Here is a 15000-nt window from a genome sequence, read left to right as displayed (position 1 = left end):
GACGGTGTGTGTGTGTGTGTGTGTGTGTATGTGTGTGTGTGTGTGTGTGTGTGTGTGTGTGTGTGTGTGTGTGTACCCACTCCCCACACTATGATGAGCTGACTATATTTGCGCCTTGATATTTTATTCATGTTCTTACGTTTTATGCTGTTTATTGTGATTCACCACACCCGAGTTTATCGTAATTGAGATAATAAAGTGTTCTATGTCTATGTATTATGTCTAATACACATGCACACACGCACGTAGGCTACAAAAATCCAATCTTGACTTTGAACTTTATATAAACATACATCCTCTTCACAATTAACGAGGACAAACGTAATTTACAAACACCTAAGTACAACAATTTTTCTGTTTTAAAAATTCGGACACACATTTTCTCAAATAATATGAAATTCGCTGAACTTATCTTCTTTTCACTACACCTTATATCTTGATTCCCAAAAAATGGAGTTCTACCTTTTTAAATTTACCAGTAACACAAACATTCGCTCTGACCAAACTATTTTTGTCCAGTAGTTTTACTGATACACAATCATTAATAAAACACTACAAAAAGAGTTTTAAGTTAACCGACTTCGCTACCACATAAACAACCTTTTTTTATTGTCCCCAACATTCTGGTCAACGAAATCATTATTATAGACAGTCATTCTATTTAAGGACAATTATCACAGCTTTCGTTCAACCAGTTAAAAACAACAATTATAGTAAAAGCTACAGCGCGATCAACGTTTGCCCATTTACGAACTCGCGATGAGATTTGTTTCTTCTGGTCACCAAGCCTACCGTTTACAAACGCATGCGCACTAATTGGGATTCCCCCAATTTTCTCGACCTTGACCTCAGAACTCTCGAAGCCACTACTTCGGCGTTCAATTTAGCTCGTGCATACCGAGTAGCTGGCAACTTTGCTTTCGAAGTTCCCACTTCCAATGTCAAGGGCCTCTCGCTTGACATAATTATACGACGATATCGCATCTCAAGGGTCCTTACCCATCCAAAAGAAACCTCCAGCGCATACTACAATTGCAGGACAGTCCGTTTTTAAAGGCAGCTCATTGGGAAATTATCTCAGACACAATATCGAAGACGTGAAATGCGTCAATCGAGCAACTGTCGTAACTTGGCTACAATGAGACGGTCTCCTACCTTGCACCATAGACACGGACTGTGACATTCTTGTTTAATTTAGGTGAAATGCTTAAAACAGAGTGACTCAAAAGCGACAGTTCGATCAGTTACTGACCGAAAAAAACGTGCTCGAGTCATTCGGCGAAGGTGGCGAGCTTTCAAACCAGCACGACTGAATAACTCAGAATGCCTTTTTTCATCATGCCTCTATTCTACACGAGTAACATAGTGCAGTGGTAACGGTTCCGGACTCTCGTTCATTTGCTCCGGGTTCAAGTTCCGCCGGGAGCTATATATTTTTTATTAATCTTTTCCTTTTTAAGCCTCCGCAATTGCATTCCGGCTGCAAAAACCGGGTTTTGCCTCTGTGTTAATTTTATTCATTTGCAAAAGAAACCTTCCTATGCTTTGAAAAAATCATATCATGTCTTGACTTTCAACTGTACGCGCGTGTGTATATGTGTGTCACTACGGTGAGTATGTGTGTGTGTGTGTGTGTGTGTGTGTGTGTATGTGTGTGTGTGGGTGTGTGTGTGTGTGTGTGTGTGTGTGTGTGACGTGTCACTTGTGTCATCATAGTTTCTGTGTGTGTATGAGTGTAGATTGAGAGAGAATGAGAGAAAGTGAGAGAGAGTGAGTGTGTGGTTATTTGTTTGTGACTGTGTGCGTGCGTGTATCATGGGTGCGTGTGTGTGTGTGTATATGTGTGCGCGCGAACGCGCGCGCGTGTGTGTGTGCAGTGTGTGGTGTGTGTGTGTGTGTTTATGTGTGCCGTCAGTGTCACTTGTGTCATAGTGTCAGTATGTGCATGAGTGTACGTTTGTCTGTGTGTGCGTGTGTCGTAAGAGAGAGAGAGAGAGAGAGAGAGAGAGAGAGAGAGAGAGAGAGAGAGAGAGAGAGAGAGAGAGAGAGAGAGAGAGAGAGAGAGAGAGAGAGAGAGAGCGACACTTCTTTGGCAATTTTGGACCAGACAGCGTCTTTATGTTTAACAGTTAGACTGTTCTGAAATTTGGACAGAATAACCGTTCTTTCGTAAAACACTTCTGTCAAGAGTACAGCAATTTCACCATCTGAAAAAGGCGCAGAACGCCCCTCTGTGTCTACTTTCTTTTTGAGCGGCACACGTGCCTTGCCATTTTCGTTGACTGAAATGTTGATAGAAACGTGCCGCATGCGTATTAGTAGGGATTCCCCCAATTTCCCCGACCTTGACCTTAATAGTCTCGCTGTCACAACTTTGGCGTTCAAGTCAGTTCATGCATTGTGAACAGCCTTAGAAAGTTGACTTCGGGAGTTCCCACTTCGAAAAGAGGCCTCTACTTCCAGTGTTTCTTACTTCTAGTTCATGCATACGGGCCCAGGAGTCAACTATTGCCATTCATGGTAACTTGGATAGTCAATGTTTTCATTTGTTTGATTCCCATCAAAGAAACAGAAATGGTAACCATTCTTCAAATGGCGCTGCAGTTTTGATGTCATCAAGTTAATTCCTTTGCAGAATTGATTGATTTTCTCAAAAGCCATTATCAATGTGTTTATCAATTAACACCTGTTCATTTCTGTCCAACTGCGCTTGTGTAAATAAAGTATGAATGCTTGCATTGATGTTTTGTGAATGTGAACGATTGCATTTTAAAAACACACACACTCACACAAGCATATCACACACACACACACACATCCACACACACACACACACACACACACACACACACACACACTCACACACACACTCACACACACACTGCCGGAAGAAACAGTATCCCAATCGTTCGCAAATATATGTTCTTTATACAATGTTTATCACGGCCAAAACAGTAATCACGCACTTTTGTGAGATTAAATATTTTCAGATTAAATAAAGCTGCACGAATATTTTTACACACACACATCCACACACACACACACACCCACACACACACACACACACACACCCATCCACACACACCAGAAACCTCAATTTGCATTATTTTGTTTCCACTCTACTCATAGTATCATGTCCTTTATATTTCTATCACAATTTCCCTTACATCTCTAATAATTATCCGTAATCTACAGTTCAGTGGTCTTAATCGGAGCCTTCCGCTTAAACGACTAAGCTTCGTCTTACACATCAAAGTCAAGGTTTGTGTCTGAATTAACGCGAACCAAGTCCTTGATTCTCTGGCGCTTCTGAGTCCACACCGTTAACTTCCAACCGTTCATTCAAATGGACGTCACTCCTGCCTTTAACTACAGCGTTTCCTCCCTTACTTTGCTCTTCAACGTGTGAGCTTCGACGAGTCTGATTATCACTATTTCCTTCAGTGTGATTCGAACCTAGTTGGTGGTTGGAAATGTCAGGTGAAAGATTTACTGTTGCGTCGCTGCACACGCCGTTTGCAGCGTTTTCTGGAGTTATTTTGTTACTTTTGGGAGCTTTAGGAGTCTTCTTGATTCGGCTGTAAATATCACCTAGAGGACCTCTGATACCTTCAGCGTGCATTTCAACGGGAACGACCTGTTCGATCACAAAGGTTTCAGGCGGCTTTTCTACTGATTTCTGCCTTGGTGTGTCGATGCCAATTTCCGCATAATCACCGCTCACTGAGTCATCTCCCCTTTCGTCCAGTTTGCTTTTGGAGTTGTCGAACTGTGTCTCAAAGTCTGGAACGGCATAATCGCCAGCAAAGGCAAGATTTTTCGCTTCAACGTTATTTTCTTCTCTCGATTCCGAGTCATCCATGCTGGCGTATGTGTCCTCGCCATGGTCGAGCTTAAAGGACACTCGTGATGCTCTCTTCCTGTCCGGCTTTTTCATGGCGGACGCCAGATTGAGTTCCAATGGTGACGCGTAGCTGACGTCAGGCGAGACGTTTTCGTTGACGTCTTCGTAGGTGTGTGACGTCACGGAGATCTCGGCGGCGGAGCGTGTCTTCTGTGGCTTGTTTGTTTTGCTGTCTGCAAGGTCAAGGGTGTCTGCGCTGACGTAGGCTTCGTTGATATGCCCCTCGAAATCTGAAAACAGCCAATGAGATGTGCGAGCTTGTCTCAAATATTGTTCTTATATCAAGACACTAGCACTAGACATAAAACCAAGACAAAACTGAAAAACACAGAACAGTACTCAAAATGTGTTCCAAAGATTCATTTTTTTCTCGTATTAGACTTCACTTTTTATAAACCTCCACACACTATGTCATGCCTTTAAACTTTAGCTTTAACACGAAAAGGAAGCTATGGCAGAGAAATACGCGATCTGCCCTTACCTTTCAAAAAAGGGAATTTGAGCAGTCAAAATGTGCAACCGTCCTCCCCCCACTTCCTACCCCTATTCCTACGCTACTGTCATATGCATCTGGCATACGCTCATCTACACACAAACGAGCACAAATACAATATTACCATCTTCATCTTCCAGTCTTCCTCGTGGACGCAGACGTGAATTTGTGTCAAGCTTCCCTGCAAAGCAAAATACGATAATTACCTTCTATGCCATGGTGCGCACGCACACACACACACACACACACACACACACACACACACACACACACACACACACGAACACACACTCACCGTATAAACACACTAACACACACACACCGTATAAACACACTAACACACACACACACACACACACACACGAACACACACACGCACAAACACACACACAAACACACCTGCACACACACACACACACACACACACACACACACACACACACACACACACATTGACAAAACCATAACCCCCCTGCCTACACATAATACATCCGGTTATGTCAGCCAAAAAGAAAACAGTCAGTTAAAAACAAAATATATACATGAGTCAACATTAAAAATAGCTTTTCAACAAATTTGTGAAACTCACGATCAGGCTGCTTCTCTTTCTTCCTCGCTATTAGGAACACGACGACGACAACAACAGCAACGACGAGAATACCACCGACGGCCCCTCCTGCAACAGCAGCAATGGGCACCCCATCATCATCGGATCCAAGTGATGGAAGTACCGATGACGATCCAACTGCACATGATGTTAAAGAAATGTAGTCCTATGTTGGAATTCTTTGTATTATCAAATGCAGGGAATAGTGGCCAGTCAACAGATTCTTGATTGCCAAATTATTTAGAAGAAGAAAAGTCATACTGTACACCCCCAAGCAACCAGACCAAATTTAAGAACATGATCGCCAAGGGAGGTAAAAAGATCGCTGTTTGTCAAAGGGAGATTTACAGCAGCAGTTGTCTCCCTTGTCGGAGCACAGGACCTGAGTTCAGGATGAGGAGCTTGTATCAACGCGCCGGTCGATCGAAGTATCCTAGCTACTCCTTTATCATTACTGTAAAGTTTGTTTGTTTGTTCGTTCATGGGCTGAAACTCCCGCGGCTTTTACGTGTATGACCGTTTTTACCCCGCCATTTAGGCAGCCATACGCCGCTTTCGGAGGAAGCATGCTGGGTATTTTCGTGTTTCTATAACCCACCGAACTCTGACATGGATTACAGGATCTTTTTCGTGCGCACTTGGTCTTGTGCTTGCGTGTACACACGGGGGTGTTCGGACACCGAGGAGAGTCTGCACACAAAGTTGACTCTGAGAAATAAATCTCTCGCCGAACGTGGGGACGAACTCACGCTGACACTGAGCGGCCAACTGGATACAAATCCAGCGCGCTACCGACTGAGCTACATCCCCGCCCTATTACTGTAAAGTAAGACGAAAAATAATCTTTTTCTTGATATTCTTGAGGATGAAAGTCGCTTGTTCATTTCAATGCTTGTTATTCTCTCAGGTGCCAGGAGATTGGTTCCGTATACGGCGCTTGCACATGTCGTATGCATTTAGAGCGCTTACTTCCCTTTGGTTATTTGATATCCTTTCTGTGGTTTTACTACAGGGTGACACAAAAAAAACAGATCTATCCCACCAAAAGTTTAATATTTTCTGAAATAATCAGCCGATTCTTTTATTTTTTCAGGTGAGCCAAGCTGAAATGATGTTCTAACAGCCCACCAAGTTTGAGCTTCAAGATGTCATGGACAACGGAGCATAAGACATTTATAGTCGAGGCCTATTTTCGGTCGAATTCTATCCAGACTGGTCAGCCGCAGATGTGACCCAGAGTGGTCCCCCTATTCACCGGACTTGAACCCCCCAGATTTTTATCTGTGGGGGTACCTCAAGGACAGGGTATATGGCAACAACCCCCAGACCATCCCTGATCTTAAGGCAGCAATAACAGCAGCTGTAAGAGCGATCCCACATCTGCGGCTGACCAGTCTGGATAGAATTCGACCGAAAATAGGCCTCGACTATAAATGTCTTATGCTCCGTTGTCCATGACATCTTGAAGCTCAAACTTGGTGGGCTGTTAGAACATCATTTCAGCTTGGCTCACCTGAAAAAATAAAAGAATCGGCTGATTATTTCAGAAAATATTAAACTTTTGGTGGGCTCTGTTTTTTTTGTGTCACCCTGTACAATGAATCTAACGCAGAAAACGACGTAGAAAGCTTGAAACGGAGCAAGTCGGTAGTGCGAGCTTCCAGGGATAGATTCCTTTTAATAAATCATAGTAGTAAAACTACAGTAAGAATAAAGGAGCAGGTTACTTCGATAGACCGACGCTTTGATTTAAGCTCCTGTGGTCAGAGTAGTTTTGTTGTTGTTTTGCTGATGTTACCAGCACGTATGTGGTATGTATTATGGCACTGATGGGGTTAAGGGCCAGTCACATCGAGCTTGTCTAATTTAATTTGTAAGGAAAAGACTGTTCAAAACAAGTAAAAAGGTCGATCACTCAGAAACGATTGTCTCCCTCCCTCTATATATGTCTGTCTCTCTGTCTGTCCCTCGGTCTATCAGTTTGTTTTTGTGCCCTTGCTTTATTTTTATTTTACAAATCATTTACATACATTCCCCGAAAGCGGCGTATGGCTGCCTGCATGATGGGGTAAAACGGTCATACACGTAAAAACCGGCACTCTTGCAAAATCATGAGTGAACGTGGGAGTTTCAGCCCATAAACGAAGAAGAAGAAATGTATATAAATTCCACGACATAAACGGTCGGCATTTAAGTAACTACTTTGTGCTCTAGTGGTGAAGGTGAGTTCGACCATGTCAACTAAAACACCAATTGGTCCTTAGAGTAAGCAAAACTCAGCTAGTCAGCTAGTCAGTCAGTGCATTGCATTAGCTATCTTTCAGTCAATCTTACTCGCACAAATCACAGAAACACTGCAAACAACTTACTAATTTCTGACGGCACGGTGAAGTAGAAATCGTAGCTTCCAAGATGGTTGCTGACGGTCACAGAATACACGCCGAGATCCGCAGCAGTGACGGACACAGGCCGTATAACACAGGTGGCACTGTAATCCACGCCTCCTGTCTTCGTGCACTTGGTTCTGAACTGCCCGTTTACCGCAGTGGTACCTGTAGTCTGGGTAAAGTAAAGGTAGGTGAATTAAGGTATTGTGAGAGTTGAAATGTGTGTGGTGGTGACTGCATGCGTGTGTCAGTGACTCCAGGCCCTGTCAGTCAAGGCACGTCAAGGGACTTGAACATGAACAATGACAAGTGTGTGTGTGTGTGTGTGTGTGTGTGTGTGTGTGTGTGTGTGTGTGTGTGTGTGTGTGTGTGTGTATGTGTGTGTGTGTGTGTGTGTGTGTGTGTGTGTGTGTGTGTGTGTGTGTGTTTTATTGGGATTTAGTCATGAAACGATCTAAAACGCTGCAACTGACTGTCATTGTGTGTTGCAGTGTGTCCAAACGATGACACAGCGAAGAAGTTGTGCCCTAATCAGTATCTACCCATCCTCCCCCATTTTTAAATTAATTACTGCGTTTCATGTCGCACTGAGGGCATGAGCCAAGTCTGCCCATTATCTTGAATTTTATTGAACAACAGTGGATCGTTAAACACACAATTAATTTAACAAAGAAACAAGCAAACACATGAAAGGGTAACATGCAGCAAAATCTCGAGTTTCATCGAGATAAGTTCATTATTTGTAGTGTTTGTCTGTCTGTCTACTTAAAAAAAAAACTACTGGGTCGACGTACTAGCAATTATAACGTTTTGTTTTGTCATTAATTAAACGTTCCAATAATATATAATTCTTGTTATTTTGTTATGCTCAACCTCAGACCTTTGTTTCATAGTTCACCAAACTAGTACATAAGGCTTAATGTTAATAATCACCTCTCTTGAAACGGTGGTGACGTTTTTTTCGGATGTGACGTTGAAAGGCGTGTAGGTGAAGTTATCCGGCGTGGGGTTTGCAGTCACGATGAAAGACAGACCCTCCCTGATCAGGGATGGTGGATTTTGTATGTTTTCCGATCTGCTGTCGCTGTTAGGAGCTTTTGGGGCACCTGTGTGAAGAAAAAAATTACGGATATTTGATTTTGTCATGGTATGTAGTTTGGATACTTCGTTTGCTCATCCCCGTTTGAGAGACCAGTTTGTAACGTACGTAACTGCAGTCCAAACCCCCACCCCCCTCCTCCCCCTCCCCGCCGCCCGCTCAGTTTTACGGATCCCCCCCTCCCTCATTTTAAATATGTTAAAAAAAAACCTGTATCCGCTTTTTTTCGATAAAGATCTTGACCACAAAAAAAAAATCGACAAGAAACAAATCTTACAGTTCGTGCCACCTCTGCTCACCGTCTAGGATCTGACAAGGCTTTTACATGGGATAAGGCCATCCCTCCACTTGGACACTTACCCAAAATCAACACCTTGACCGCTTGTTGTGGTGAGTTAAAATGTGTTTGATGAATTAATTTCTTTGAAAAAAAGCCTACTAAGGGAGCAGTTAGGATGTTGATTTCTGATACATGCCCAAGTAGATGATTAGTCTTATTACATTTAGTCAAGTTATGACTAAATGTTTTAACATCGAGGGGGGAATCGAGACGAGGGTCGTGGTGTATGTGCGTGTGTGTGTCTGTGTGTGTGTGTGTGTGTGTGTAGAGCGATTCAGACTAAACTACTGGACCGATCTTTATGAAATTTGACATGAGAGTTCCTGGGTATGAAATCCCCGAACGTTTTTTTCATTTTTTTGATAAATGTCTTTGATGACGTCATATCCGGCTTTTCGTGAAAGTTGAGGCGGCACTGTCACGCCCTCATTTTTCAACCAAATTGGTTCAAATTTTGGTCAAGTAATCTTCGACGAAGCCCGGACTTCGGTATTGCATTTCAGCTTGGTGGCTTAAAAATTAATTAATGACTTTGGTCATTAAAAATCTGAAAATTGTAAAAAAAAATAAAAATGTATAAAACGATCCAAATTTACGTTCATCTTATTCTCCATCATTTTCTGATTCCAAAAACATATAAATATGTTATATTTGGATTAAAAACAAGCTCTGAAAATTAAATATATAACAATTATTATCAAAATTAAATTATCGAAATCAATTTAAAAACACTTTCATCTTATTCCTTGTCGGTTCCTGATTCCAAAAACATATAGATATGATATGTTTGGATTAAAAACACGCTCAGAAAGTTAAAACAAAGAGAGGTACAGAAAAGCGTGCTATCCTTCTTAGCGCAACTACTACCCCGCTCTTCTTGTCAATTTCACTGCCTTTGCCATGAGCGGTGGACTGACGATGCTACGAGTATACGGTCTTGCTGAAAAATGGCATTGCGTTCAGTTTCATTCTGTGAGTTCGACAGCTACTTGACTAAATGTTGTATTTTCGCCTTACGCGACTTGTTATCCTATGTAAAAGAATGGTCAGATCTGAGATGGTTAGCTGAATCGTATGCACGGATCTGAGATGGTTAGCCGAATCGTATGCACGGATCTGAGATGGTTAGCCGAATCGTATGCACGGATCTGAGATGGTTAGCCAAATCTTATGCACGGATCTGAGATGATTAGCCGAATCGTATGCACTATACCTTTAAAATATGTGTTTATCAAGTACTCACACAGAACATTCAGTGTGACGATCTCTTGACCCGGGCTGGACAATCCATTGCTGACTGTGCACACGTAGACTCCGGTGCTCTCACACGTGACGTCAGACAACGTCATACTTGCTGACGTCACCGTGTTGGAGGGATGAATTACTGTTTGCTCTGCGCCCATTTTTGAGATGGTGATGTTGGGAGTGGGGCGACCTTGCGCTGAGCAGCTGACGATGATCGTTCTGACATCGTTTTCTGTGATGGTAAGTGACGTCATCGCTCCATTGAGGGTGAAGTTTTTGACTGAAGCCTTGTCTGAAAGAAATTTAAACATTCAAAATGAAAATTATCAACTTCTTTCTTCACTAAAACATTTACTTAACGTTGCTACTGTTATACAGTCAGATCCTTTCTCATAAATGCAAATTTCTGTAAAGAAAACTTAGATCACGAGAAAACTCTAGATCTGCATACACACACACACACACACACACACACACACACACACACACACACACACACACACACACACACACAACAATGCTACAACTGTTGAACTCCAGTTATTCATTTAACCCATGTCAATTAAGGCAAGTTATATTTGTGTAGGATCACTCACATTCTATTGGAAGCACTGTTGTGGTAGACCGGGTATACAACAATTCCTCCGGTTGCCACGACGCTAGACAGAAACACATCATCGTTGAAGATTCGGCACCTCCTGTGTCCACAGTCAGTGAACTGATGACTGACGTCACACCAGTGACGTTGTCCGTGACGTCACTCATGTCCGACAGCGGAGGGGAGCTGCAGAAGAAGTTGACGGATGAAACGTGCGGTTTTCCACCTCTGACAGTACATTTGATGACGTCACCACGTCGTAAGAAGTCGCTGCCATCCACTGTCGTCACGGCGGGAGCTGTAGTCGGGGGATCTGAAAAAAAACCGTGAAAATACGATGGGCAATTTCAAAAGACAACAATTACACAACACAAGTTTCCAACCGACCCCCCGTGTGAGCCCCCCCCCCCCCCCCCATTAACGCACAGAAGATTTGTATATATATATATATATATACAAACAAAATCGGCTTACACAACAATTCTACGTTGAAAATGGAATTCCCAGTCTTCACACCCAAAGCTCCAACAAACGTGCTCGCAGCAACGCACGCCAGCCGCTTCCCGTCGTCTTTGATTGGCTGAGGTCTGAATTGGCACACGTTGCCTTGGTTACCGTTGTCACAGGTCACGCCGCTCCACGTGTAACTTGGAGCCGGGTTGACCTCTGTAGCTGAACAGGTCAAGGTCAAGGTACCTGTGCCGTTGGTTGGGAAAGGTGACGTTCCGGTTATGTTGATGTGTTGGTTATCTGGGCCGTCTGTACAGAAATGAAGACACAAACTTGGTCGTGATGTTCTGATTGAAAACATGAGTCAGACCGAGGGGGGAAGGGTGAGGGGAGGGGGGGGGGGGGCTTCAGGAAAGAGAGAGGGAGTATGCGATATGAAAGTTAGAGCGAGGGGTTGACAAGGAGACTGGGATGGAGTGGAATAAAGACAGACAGACAGGCAGACAAACAGAAAGACAGACAAATAGTCAGAAACAAACAAGGTATTATATACCCCCACTACTCTCTTTTGATGGAAACAACATCTTTTTAGACTATCACTCTTAAAAATAAGTTTTATTTGAAAATCTGAAGGAATGTGAATGCTTCACAATTATGGTTTGCTCCTCTGGTTCACCCCCCCCACCCACACCAACATCCACCCACATACACACACCACTGCTAAATAGACAGGACTCACATGCAACTTGCAGCGTGTACAGGGCAGTAGTCGTCACGCCTCCAGACGTCATCTGACATGCATACTGCGTGCCGTTCTGTGCTATGCTGACGTTATCGACCCTCAGTCGTGACGTCGCAGACTGTCCGACCCACGTCAGCACAGCAGAGATGACGTCACCAGGGAGGGTGCAGTCGCAGACTAGATCGGACCCTTCCTCCACGAATTCCGGACATGTGAATCCTGGGTCACTGCCAGACACTGTCAAACATATTGAGAATTAAAGGTACAGTACTTCTGATGAAAACGGGTTTGCTCACTATTGCAGGTCTGGAATGCTTTTGCATGGGGTAAAAGCATTCTTTAAATTGCATACATACACAAACAAATCAGCATCCTGACTGCATTCTGAACACATTTTGAAATGTGTTAGGAATTCTGTTTTGCGTATTGACACTAGTGAATTTAAAAGATATAGAATACAAAAAATCTCACTCTGTACAGAAACCACGCACAAACACAAACACACTTACAAACACGCACGCTTTAAAACACACACACACACACACACACACACACACACACACATACACACACGAACACACACACACACACGCACACACACGCACGCGCGCACACACACACACACGCCCACACGCATACGCATGCACACACGCACGCATAAGACGCACACATACACACAAAAACACAAACACACTTACAAACACGCACGCTTTAAAACACACACACACACACACACACACACACACACATACACTCACACATGCACACGAACACACACGAACACACACACACACGAACACACACATACACACACACGCGCGCGCGCGCACACACGCCCAAACACACATACGCATGCACACACGCACGCATAACACACACACACACACACACACGCACGCACGCACGCACGCACGCACACACACACACACACACACACACACACACACACACACACACACACACACACACACACACAAACATTCGCACGTGTCATTTGATTGGTGTGAGTGTCACCTTAAGAAAGTTCCAGTGTTTCCAGTATTAGTGTAAATCTGGAAAATGAAAATTGTACTGGAACAATACGCGTGTATGCGTGCGCATGCGTTCTTGTTTGCGTGCGATCATGCGTGCATGCAAGCGTGCGTGCATGTTTTGTGCGTGTATATATATGTACCCCACGTGTTATGTCCCTTAATTTGAACATGCTCCATATAAGCATGTCAGTGTTGTACTATTACTCGAACGCTTGAAAAGCCACCGAGGCGTATATATCTCTTATCAATGCCTGCTCTAAAACATGTTGCTATCAGGGAAAGTCCCTTCGCCCAGCATTTCAGAAAGAGAAACCTGTGTTGTTTATTTTTGTTCAATGTAACGAACAGAAGTCAGGCGAGCTAAGCCGTAATCTACTTCTTCTTCTTCTTCTGCGTTCGATGTTGATGGCCGTGCTAAATCCTCAGACCATTGGCTGCCAGGAAGTCCGCAGTCTTGCGCAGTTCGTCGGCAGGACCCCAGAGTTAGTCAGTCGCTGAAGTTGGAACTCCTTGAGGCTGGCATCTTGAACACACGGCCAGTACCGTATAACTGGCCTTGACACGGAACGATTCAAGGGGGGCAATCTCAGTCATCTGAAAGAGGGAAATCCAAACGCAATCCGCCTTGTTCGATTTTATGGGCTTGGACGATAGAGAAAAATAAGAAAAGCAAAAGCTGGAGTCCAGTCTGGACGAAACTGCTATCAAGAACGCAGAATTGATTTTTTCTGAGGTTTTTTTAGCCGTGAGCGCCATGTTTATCGGAGCAGGAAACGCGCCATTTCTCATTTCGAATTTCTCATAACTGCTGTTCACAATGCGGCCGCAGTGAAACCAACAAAGGGGCATCACTCTGGAAGAGTTTCCTGCTCCGATAAACATGGCGCTTACGGCTAAAAAAAAACTCAGAAAAAATCAATTCTGCGTTCTTGATAGCAGTTTCGTCCAGACTGGACTCCAGCTTTTGCTTTTCTTATTTTTCTCTATCGTCCAAGCCCATAAAATCGAACAAGGCGGATTGCGTTTGGATTTCCCTCTTTCAGATGACTGAGATTGCCCCCTTTGAATCGTTCCGTGTCAAGGCCAGTTATACGGTACTGGCCGTGTGTTCAAGATGTGAGGCTGGAGGCCCGGCGCCGTCCTACCCTGGCTGCGGGACACCAGGACGACACCACATCGATCCAAAGATAATTGTACGGCCATATTATCGTGGAAGCGTAGACAGCCGATTTTCTCCCCACGCCAAGTTGGCTGCTGTCTTCCGTCTTCGGTGGTTGAGGTTCTTACTCAGGGTTGCCTCCTCCCCAAGAGTAGCTGCCTTGCTGGGCTGTCGAGTCCACTCTACCCGGGTTTGTTGTCGAAGTTTTCCTTCTCGTAGCCTTTGCCTTTCCCAAGGCGCACACAAGGCAGTGCGGGTTTTGAAATCGGAGTTGTCCTTCTCCTAGATGAGCCACCATCCAAGGTTGACGAGCCCCATCTGCCCGAAGCAGCTGGTTTTAAGGCGCCAGTGACCCGCCTGCATCCCTTCTCCTGTTAGTCGAAGACAGGGCCCGCCACGTGAAGGCCAGGAGCTGGATTTGACTGTCAGAGGTGTTTGGAGACACGAAGCCATATGGAGCATTTCTTGGGAAGTAGGCGCTTATCTCTACTTCCACCCCGGCATAACAGTCCTTGGGCCCCCGTAATCTACTTGAAAGGACTAATCCGATTAAAACACAGGCGCACGACAGTATAGGTTAGTATGTTACACAAATCCCCCAGTCCAGACGGATGCTCGTGTCGTGAGGAGTCACAGGGGTTTGAATAAAAGAACATGTTGTTCAGCCGTTACCGCCTTATGTTGTACTGCCATGCAGGAACACCACTATAAGCTTCTTTGTATACATGTCATGAGTGTAACTTGATCGAAGTATCCTGCTCCGCAGTCTCGACAGACTTGTGGTGTTAAATATAATTGCTTGGACGAGAAGGATAGTATCTTTAACATGTTTCGTAATGACCTGTTAGTGGATAGCCAAACCCATCGTGAACCTATTATTTACTTTGCTGCCTTTTCACCGAAAGCGTATTTTTAGTCTCAAGCCTGTCAAAGGTAGATGTG

At 44.1% G+C, this 15000-nt stretch overlaps 1 protein-coding gene across 1 annotated transcript; it reads right to left on the bottom strand.

The window, feature by feature from the left end:
- Nucleotides 1–2916: 2916 nt before the first annotated feature.
- On the bottom strand, nt 2917–14923 carry LOC138974584 (uncharacterized). Its single transcript, XM_070347304.1, has 10 exons — nt 14920–14923; nt 11863–12102; nt 11148–11432; nt 10672–10986; nt 10074–10367; nt 8325–8497; nt 7374–7563; nt 4987–5142; nt 4522–4578; nt 2917–4134 (listed from the first exon to the last, which is right to left on the bottom strand). The coding sequence occupies exons 1-10, from the start codon at nt 14921–14923 to the stop codon at nt 3275–3277; spliced, it is 2574 nt and encodes an 857-aa protein (XP_070203405.1). The 3' UTR covers nt 2917–3274.
- Between the last annotated feature and the right edge of the window lie 77 nt (nt 14924–15000).

This window comes from Littorina saxatilis, linkage group LG8 (assembly GCF_037325665.1).
Source record: "Littorina saxatilis isolate snail1 linkage group LG8, US_GU_Lsax_2.0, whole genome shotgun sequence".
NCBI classification, from domain to species: Eukaryota; Metazoa; Mollusca; class Gastropoda; order Littorinimorpha; family Littorinidae; genus Littorina; species Littorina saxatilis.
This window is presented reverse-complemented; position numbering and strand designations above follow the sequence as displayed.

Excerpts from the sequence above, each read along its gene's own strand:
- LOC138974584 (XM_070347304.1), bottom strand. Across the intron at positions 11,433-11,862 it reads GTACACGCTGCAAGTTGCAT|ACGGCCCAGATAACCAACAC; the intron begins GTGAGTCCTGTC and ends ATTTCTGTACAG. Across the intron at positions 10,987-11,147 it reads TTTCAACGTAGAATTGTTGT|ATCCCCCGACTACAGCTCCC; the intron begins GTAAGCCGATTT and ends GTTTTTTTTCAG.